The sequence below is a fragment of the Andrena cerasifolii genome, chromosome 7 (assembly GCF_050908995.1).
Source record: "Andrena cerasifolii isolate SP2316 chromosome 7, iyAndCera1_principal, whole genome shotgun sequence".
NCBI lineage: Eukaryota > Metazoa > Arthropoda > Insecta > Hymenoptera > Andrenidae > Andrena > Andrena cerasifolii.
In genome coordinates, this window is record NC_135124.1 from 9,885,052 (window position 1) to 9,894,135 (window position 9,084).

Here is a 9,084-nt window from a genome sequence, read left to right on the forward strand (position 1 = left end):
TTTGGCAGTTTATTTAAAATCGGATTTTAATCCTCTTTCCCAAAAATTCTGCACGGCTAAATACTCTTTAATGGCTTTCGGTCACAACAAAATGGAGCTGCGTAGGGTAGTTGATCGCAAAGTTCAATTTTCAAATGACGGTGGCTTTACTGGAAATATTCCAACGCGTCGCTGGAATTATATGTCCTTTGAGGTGATATAAAAAAAAATGCGCGTTAATTGATACAAAGTTAAATGAGAATGTCAGATGATGAAACTTTTTGTTTGCAACTGTTGTGTGTGTGTGTCACATGGTAGGCAAAACATCAAAAGATCCTGTTTTACCTCAGCAGAAATTCTGTTTCAAAAGACTTACCCGACCTTTTTTTATTGTAGTCCTCGCGAAGGAGAAAGCAGAGGATGCTTTGATATTTTCACTAATGCGACGCACGTTCCAAGTCAACTCTAGAAGGAAAGTCAAAGCTGTACTCTACGTCGGTTCGTTTAAATTAATAATATTTAACGCTTACACTTTACTACATCACACGTGTCTTCAGTATTAGCACGGTCGTGCCTACACTCCTCGTTAATATAATTCACGTATTCCTCGCGAAATTTTCGAGATTACAAACAAACTTTGTTCATTTCCTCGGATATTGACGTTTGCTGCACGAAGACTAATGACGGTCGATCGCGCAAAATTTTCCAAAATTTAGTTATACCTCGGGACAGTTAATCTACCTTGCAATTTTTAGAAACTTACAAACGCAAGGCTAATTAACCTGAAATAATTTGTATAAAACTGAAATACCTACCGTTAAGAAACTAAGTAGTTCCCAGTCACCATATTATTCCATAGCTTATAAATAATTAAATAATACTTATTTTCAACTTTTCTTAATTTTTTCTTAAAGTTTAAACATAAATTTATGTTTCAGTATAAAAAGTCTATTGTTTAGGGTTGTATTACGTTAAAAATCAATATTAGACCGGGAAGACCTCTAAACTTAGCAGAAACTTTTAGTTCCTTAATGGTACATGAATTCCTAATAGTCTACGATATTTAATACTTCACGAAGTGTCGGGTTCGGAAAATCAAAATACCAAAAAGCGCGCCGGAATTAATTTACGGCCATCAATGAACCTAATATATAAAAGTTAAATATTAATCTGCTCCGTACAGTTTTACTGTGGCGACATTGAAGCGCGGCAAGAAATCTATCAGTAATTAAACGCTGGCAGGAACAAAAAGTCGAGCAATATTATGAATTCGACGAAACGAGGTTCTCCGTGCATTTGCTCCGAAATTCCTCGTCTCTCCGGGATTTCTTTCACTGGACGAAAGTCTAAATAGTTTATTGGATTGCATTCGGCCCCGTAAAAGAGACACCGCGCTTCCCCCAATTTATAACCGCGCTTTTATTCTCCCGTGGAGAGAGATGCACCCGGCTTTTCCGGTTTCCTGTTTTTGCCACTCCACGTCCGTGCATTCATAATAAAGCGCGAGTGATATAACGCTGGAATATGCAAAAAGCTTCTTTTCGCGGTGTAAGGTGACTCTTATAACTAATGTAACGACGTTTTCCCGTCTTTCTTGGCGCAAACGGAAATTCTAAAGCCGCTGCTCCGGCTGCATTTAGTGTACACGCTGTCTATAGGATTGAAAGAAATAAATATGCCAAATTAACGTATCAAATCGAGCGAAAGAAAGCGAAGCCCGTCATTGAATTAAATTCTCCTTGGCTGGTATTAAGTAACTTTATACGAAACGAAAGGGATTTATTATTTATATAATTATATAGTGTACTTAAAGCTACAGTTATATACTCGTGTCTTATACAATTTAATTTATAATCTCATTCCTGTATAAAACCGAGCTACTGAAATCGTGGAAATTGTATGGAATATAATTTATCTGCAACCTCGATATTATCCACCATATTTACAAGTCTTTCTTCTTATTGTCAGGTAGTACGATTTTTTCGTATCTGAATCTCGTGATCAGTTCAGCTTCTTCTTGCTGTCTATAGACACAGTTCTCACCCAATGGAATGCTAGCTTCAACAATTTGTAAAGGATCCAACTGACAAGCAATAGCGAGGTTACCATTGCTAATAGAACGTCCAGCAACAGGTACTGATACCACGTCAAATTTGACGCTGCTGTCTTCAAAGAATTCGGTCCGTGACGAATTAAATACTCTATCCAATAGACACCTTCTTCCAGAGGTGGTACTTGTCGATCTCTGAACTGTAGAGAAGCTTTCCTCGCTGTTTCTGCGAAGCTGCCGATCATAGAATACATTGAATTAGTCAAGGGGGAAGTAACTCGAAATAATTAATAACTGATTACAATAAGTAGATAATAAGCTGCGATAGATACTACATAGAAGTGCGTTACGAAAAGTAGCACGTTTCAATTCAGCCACGAAGAATACCACGTCTCAGCGCGTGGTCAGTTTAAAAGAATTCAATTGTTGAAAATAGTGTTTAATAAATAATAATTCCATCTAATCTCCAAAAGAAAACACAGATGAAAATTTTAATCTACATAATTTAAGTAAGGGAGAGTGGGGGAATTGCGAACGCGGGGTAAACCCGAACATGCTACTTTTCGTTGCAAACCGCTCTAACGTGCTAGTTTTCGCAGCGAAAACCGAAACGTGATAGTTTTCGTGAGAACGAAGGCAAACGTGTTACTTTTCGTAAGAAAATTGAAACGTGCTAGTTTTCGTAACGCCCATCGATTTCGTATTATAGTTCAAACAATGTGTCGTTACACTGGAGTTATCAGTGAGCTTCAATCTAATCTCAAAAATACTTGGATAGACGCTAAATCATTAACTGTAAAGTTTACGAGATAATCTTTCGATGATCATCGCGATTAGCTCGGCGGAAATCTGGCGTAAAATAAAGCTCCGTAAATGTTTAAAATTCAATGTAGACTTCGCGGTGGTTATCGTGCTACTATTCCTCTGCAAATGCAGATAGTGCGAATGTGTCGGTTGTGAAAGTCTCTCTCTCTCTCTCTCTCTCTGCCTTTATACCCTTCACCCTTCAGCCCCTCGTCACCCCTTTCTATCGCTATCTGAACCACGAAATTTCCATTTGCACGAAGAACGGAGCTTCTAATTACCTCTTGTTCGTGAGCAGTTCATTCAAAGCTTTCGATACCGGTTCGTATGAAAGTCGACCGTAACCCAGCTGCAAAGCCAGTCCCTTTTTCACGAAGTAGGCCATGTTCAAGTGTTGATCCCCGAACAGGGGCATTCCGAGGATCGGTACCCCGCAATAAACCGCCTCTTGGGTCCCAAGCAATCCACCGTGTGTGATAAACAGCCGCACATTCGGGTGACCTGGTAATTTTCAGACCGATAAAGTTGTACGTTACGAATGTCTCGCCTGCCTTTCAGCCCTTTACCGCTGTTTTTTGGGGATGGACAACTTCATACATTAAATCGCAGATAAATTGGTACCGTAGTCCCTGCTTTCTTCCTTTCTTCAAGCTAACGTAGTTTGTTTCGTAAATTTTTAAGATACCTAGCGGAGAATTTATAAAATTGATGTTTCATATGAACTTATACCATACAATAATGCCTAAAATTGGTGAATTAGGTAGGTAACACTGGTAACTCTAGGAGCATTCAACTTGAGTTAGAAAGTGGAGGATAATTCTAAAAGTATGGGGCTTTAATGTTCCTAATGTCTTCTTTATTGTAATTCAATTATTATTCAAGCTCGTGGTACAATTTGGCACGAAATTCGTCGAGCACCAGCAGGATTGTCAACAGCATTTTGAATCCCGTTCGAGCATCTAAATCAATTACTTCAATCGCGATCGTTTGCATGCAAAGTGATCTGACTGCTAACAGCATGCGAAATGGAACGTGCAAGTAACTCACGTGCAAATTTGGACCTGTCCCAAGATTTAACCCATACCTGGCCTAAATTTAACCGAGTCCTAATTCACACATTATCCTCATATCATGCTTCGCCATATAAATTACTGTGTGATAAGTCGCCGAATTATGTAGAATCCTATAATGTCTCCGACGGTTCTCGTTGATTAAAAGGTTATCAATTACTTAAACTTTCAGCCTGAAAGTGGCTTAGCAATCAGTTCCTCCAAACAGAAAAATAACTATTTATCAAACAGCGCTCCCGAAGGAAACTTCGACGCAGTGCTTGAAGCTTCGTTAATTTGTTGACCTTTCTAATCAAGAATTAATTCAATCCTTCATAAGACTGTACCTATATTTTCTCTGAAATATTTTCTACGTATTTCCTAATATCATAAAACGAGCCGTTATTATCGCCCAAACGACGCGAAATATAATTATTACCAGTAAACGATGTCCCAGCATAATAGACACTAAGAGGGGATCGATATTCGAGCAAATTGGTCTGCCGATTATTTAACGATAATGCAACTTTAAATCAGTTTTACGCGATTTCGGGGCTCAATATCCGGAGATATAAATGGAGTTGTCGATTATACGGGAGAACGTGTTATTGTCACGCAGACGCATTGCATCTGATGCAAGCACAAATACATGCGATAGATCGTCGAGGGGGTCACGACGTGTGGTATCCACTCCCTGAAAATTTGAATTTTAAATGTCACTCATAATTCGTGGTCCACGATTTGACAAAGTAAGACTACTATCACTGGTACGATGACGCAGCTTATCTTGGCAATAAAATGTTCTTCTTCACTTTGAGAATGAAATTCGCACGATGCGATACGTAATATCTCGCGTCGTTTAACTTTACTTTATAAATTATCATTTCTTTTCGTAGAATAATTTTTTTTTTTGGCCCTGTTATTCTGTGACTCCAGCGCGTGTTCATTGGATCGCATTTAAACTTATCTCTGAGTGCGTCATATCCATACGTCTAATTCGATTAGGGAAATTTAATTTCTTTATCGCGAGCCGTGACGTTTAATTCGCACTGAACTCTATTTTGACGATTTCACTCGCCGTAACATTAATTTTCATTCTCCCGCATGCACGTGCGAGGAATTTCAAGCGGGCACAGATGCAGATCGGATCGAATGTTATTCTTTTCATCAGCCGCAACGAGGACCGTTGTGGACGCTGCCTCGCAACGACGGAAGGAATTTTCATTAAATTTCAGTGGGATTAATGTATTCGGCGTGTAATGTAAACGGTGGCTTCCCTCGTCTTTTGTGCTTTATTATAGAATTTATATAAGCATTATTCGTGATCCCGACACGCGTGCCACGCACAACGAATAATCTACGCCGGGGAAACGGAATTGTACATCTAACTTAAGTTACTGTCACTGCGGAAGAGTTTATGAATGTCCGTGATCCGTGGATCCCGTCGGCGGTTTGAAATAGAAATCACGAAACTGGAAAAATGCAATTAAAGTGCAGACACGTTCCACCCCTTCCGTGTTCGCGCCAAACTAAATTAATTAAAGGCAACGATTGGATCATGAATATTCAATTCTAAAGAGAAGAACGATTTTTCGTTTCAAATCCTACATCCCCTCATCCGTCAAAATGTAGGATAACGTGGACACCTCTCCTCGACTAGCTTTTAAGTGAAGCTGAGGCCGGAATTCATACCCGGAGGATTAAAAGGAATGTCGCTTCGGAGGGAAAATAGACCCTCCTTAAAATACAGAGCAACGAGGAGACAGAGAAAGTTACACTTTGATAGGCAAACTGAAAACTTGCAGCAGAATAAGACAACGCCGCTCTCATCAGCTACACGGAGCCGGAGAGTTTTTTCTTCCATTTAGCATGTCTCTTGCAACTTCGAACTCTGCCTCGTGCTTTTATATAGAACGAACTGGGCGGCTTTTGTCCCTCAACTTCGGGGACATATTTTTTTATCTGCAAATCCCTTGCTCGTAAACTTCCAGACCAACTCGTTGGAAATGTCGCGGAACTTGCAGCATAGAGAATCCTTAAAGTTCTTTATAATCATGGTTGGACAATGCCGGCTCGATAATTAAACTCGGCGGTGCGTGGAGAAAGGAACGTATACGTACACAGTATGGAGAGCTGTGGCGCCCATTCGATGCTCCTAACGTTCTTAGGCAGCTTGGGCATCCTCTGTTCAGGGCACTTCCATAGTATTTGTTGCGGCAGTTGCTCGAATGCCTTGTAAAAGGTAGCGAGCGTTTCATTTCGCATGGTGGATGGGTCCACCTGCGATCCCAGACTAAAGTAAACGACACCATGCTTGCCTTGGGCGTCCAGATAGTCCTGAAGATCATTTGGTAGCGGCTGCGGACCCGACGTCGGTATATGGATGCCACCCAGCTCCTTAAATCCTGGGGCCAGAGCACGTGGCGTGCTGATAGCTGAATGCCCATTCGTTAATATCAACGAGGTCTTGGATCGCAGGGTATCTAAGTCAGGTAGATCGTCACCGAAGTGTTTCTTCGCGATTTCGTAGCTTAACGTGTCAGAAAGGTATCTATAACAAAGTAATTAGGAAGCGCTGTGATTTTCCCGGAGATACGTCACTGATTTAGAACTGTTTGAGTCACTATTGACCATAGATGGAATAATTTCGAAACGTTTACGAGGGAAGGGGTTTTTCCTCTCAGATCTTCACCACATCATTCCTCAACGGGAAGCATCGTCGTCTTGATAAGTCGCCTAATATCGCCTTGATAAGTTGCGATACATGGTCTCCCACTTTTCAACGCTCATTGTCAACCAATCTAATCTCTCATGACGTCCGTGTTGTATTTTTACCCACGTAACTTCTTGAGAATCAAATACTTTTCACAGCAGCGGTATATCTTACCTGTAACCAAGCTTTGTGCCCAAAAAGAACAGCAGATTAGCGGACCTCTCGAAGAAGTCCATTTGATCCGTGTAACCGCTGGCCCAATTAGGAATGTAGCTGGGAATTTCAGGATTCCTCATGATTTCGTTTGACCACGGCAAGCTCACGCTGCTGATCGCTCCCACGACAATAGGTATGTTCAAAACATGAGCCATGCCCAGGCAACAATCGGTGATAAATATCTCGGTGATGAAAACATCAAACTTCTCTTTAGCCTGTATGATCTGTTTAACTTTGGGATGATCTAGCACTGTGTCACACGTGGACACGCTGAAATCTCCCAGCAGTATCTTCATGCCCACCCATTTGGGCATGTTCTCGAACATAGCCAGTGGTATGGCGCCTACCAAGTTCTTGGAGCCCGAAATATCCACGTCCGTGAAATTAGACAGTGGTACCTTTTGAGGAAAGTAATTCACAGAGACGACCGCGTGGCCCTTCTCTGAGAGCCTTTTCAGAAGCGGCTCGAACACGTTGTAATGACTCTTCGCCGACGCAGAAAATAACGCCAAAATTCGAGCACCCCTGGCACCAAAGACCACGCAAGCAATCACCGCGAGCACCGTTAACAATTTCATGGTAATTACTTCGGAAAAATAGGGCTCTACGGTACGAGAAAGACGCACTGTCACGACGATGATCTGTGCGAGCAAAGCGAGCGGTAGCACGTGTAAACTGCGATATGACTGATCAAGCAGACCGCATGCTGTGAAAGAGCTGAAAGTAACGGCGTCGTTCAAGGCCTTTTCGCAATCGTGTATGGTTTTCGTTTTATAACACGGTTGATAAAGGTTTCTAAATTCTCTGGGAACTTTATGTGTACATAGTGATTTCACGAGTTTCAATTCTAATTTGCAAGATAATAATGTGCTTTAGCTGTTTTCGTATGATATTCCAGTTTGCTAATGATGATAATAAATTACATAATTACACTGCGAATGTATCATTTGCAACTTTAATAAATGTAAGGTGCACTGAGTGAGTCGAATTCATAAATCATGATTATTTGCAATACAATTTTATTCTCCTTTATCATCGTTATTATTCCAATAATGAATATTGTATTACCGTTATTTAATTCAAGAGCGACATAAAAATGCAGCATACGCGATGCAACAACTTTAGCATAAAAGCATATTGTTAGAATGTTATTCGTCTATGATTATTGCTTTCGCATGAACACTGTCTGCTGATTCTACTTTAATCAGTGAGTAATAAGAATTTCTTTGTCCCTGAATCTTCCATTAAATTTTAACACTGAAACACATAGGATTCTGCGAATATTAATAACCAAGAATTTAAAGAAAACACCGTAAACAAAGTTGCATGCAAATTATCTACGATATTGACTCTGTCTAAACACTTCAAGCAGAAGTGACTCATTGTCGTGATGAAATGTGACATAAAAGCAAACTAGAGCGAGCTATTGTCGAGAACAAAGTCTAATGCTCTCTCGAAGTGTTGAATTATTCTTCTTTAAGTATGATAACAGAGAACGTGACGTAGTTTGATACCGGAACAAACAAACTAGAATTACGTAGTAGCTCGTATTTAGGCTGGGGTGGAAAGAGTGCTAGAGAGCATGGAGGAAGCTTATCGAATTATTTTACTAGCCGTGGTACTGATTAATTGTCTCATTTCACCGACCAAGTTATGAACGCGAATTACAAGCTCGAAGTATTATCTCGCGCGCGCGAGATTAAAGTGGTGCATTATTAAGAAATGCACCTGGGAATAAGAATGGTATTAAGGTGGAAAGGGTCGGAAGCGACGGGATGAAAGGGAGAGCCCACTGGAAAAGAATCCACCTTTTATCTCATCCATATTCGCACTTAATCCAGCTGGAAGATTATGCCGAATCTAGATCGCACGTGCCGCGCCGTGTAAAAAGCATCTCCGATCGAGTACAAACCGCTTCTCCATCGCGTTAATCGACAAGGTTACTTGAAAGCTTTGTCGTAAATTATATGTCAGTACGTTGATTTGAAGACGTTACTTCGTAGTGTCATAAAATTCCGATTACATGAATGTCTTTATAGCGAAAGTCTTTGAGTACAGAATGAGAAGAAAATGTTATACGATCGTACATGTTCCCTAGTTTTTTCATTAGCCGCGTTAGAATTAGACAGAAAGCGTTTCATGACATATGGATGTAGTTATGTTCGTATAACATTTTCTTCTTGTTCTGAGACACAGTTCCACGCAAGACGCGAGTGCTATTCTTGCTCTATATACATCGCATAAAATATTGAATGTGTAGGTATTATGTTTAG

The 9,084-nt window shown here is 40.4% G+C and overlaps 1 protein-coding gene across 1 annotated transcript; it reads right to left on the reverse strand.

Moving 5' to 3' along the window:
- Nucleotides 1–1,861: 1,861 nt before the first annotated feature.
- LOC143371138 (UDP-glucosyltransferase 2) lies at nt 1,862–7,516 on the reverse strand. Its single transcript, XM_076816039.1, has 4 exons — nt 6,770–7,516; nt 6,003–6,433; nt 3,115–3,334; nt 1,862–2,263 (listed from the first exon to the last, which is right to left on the reverse strand). Exons 1-4 carry the CDS (start codon nt 7,387–7,389, stop codon nt 1,981–1,983), a joined length of 1,554 nt encoding a protein of 517 aa, XP_076672154.1. The 5' UTR covers nt 7,390–7,516; the 3' UTR covers nt 1,862–1,980.
- Nucleotides 7,517–9,084: the final 1,568 nt, after the last annotated feature.

Excerpts from the sequence above, each read along its gene's own strand:
- LOC143371138 (XM_076816039.1), bottom strand. The coding sequence starts at position 7,389 with ATGAAATTGTTAACGGTGCTCGCGGTGATTGCTTGCGTGGTCTTTGGT. Across the intron at positions 6,434-6,769 it reads GGCACAAAGCTTGGTTACAG|ATACCTTTCTGACACGTTAA; the intron begins GTAAGATATACC and ends ACTTTGTTATAG. Across the intron at positions 3,335-6,002 it reads GCCACAGCTCTCCATACTGT|GTCACCCGAATGTGCGGCTG; the intron begins GTACGTATACGT and ends GAAAATTACCAG.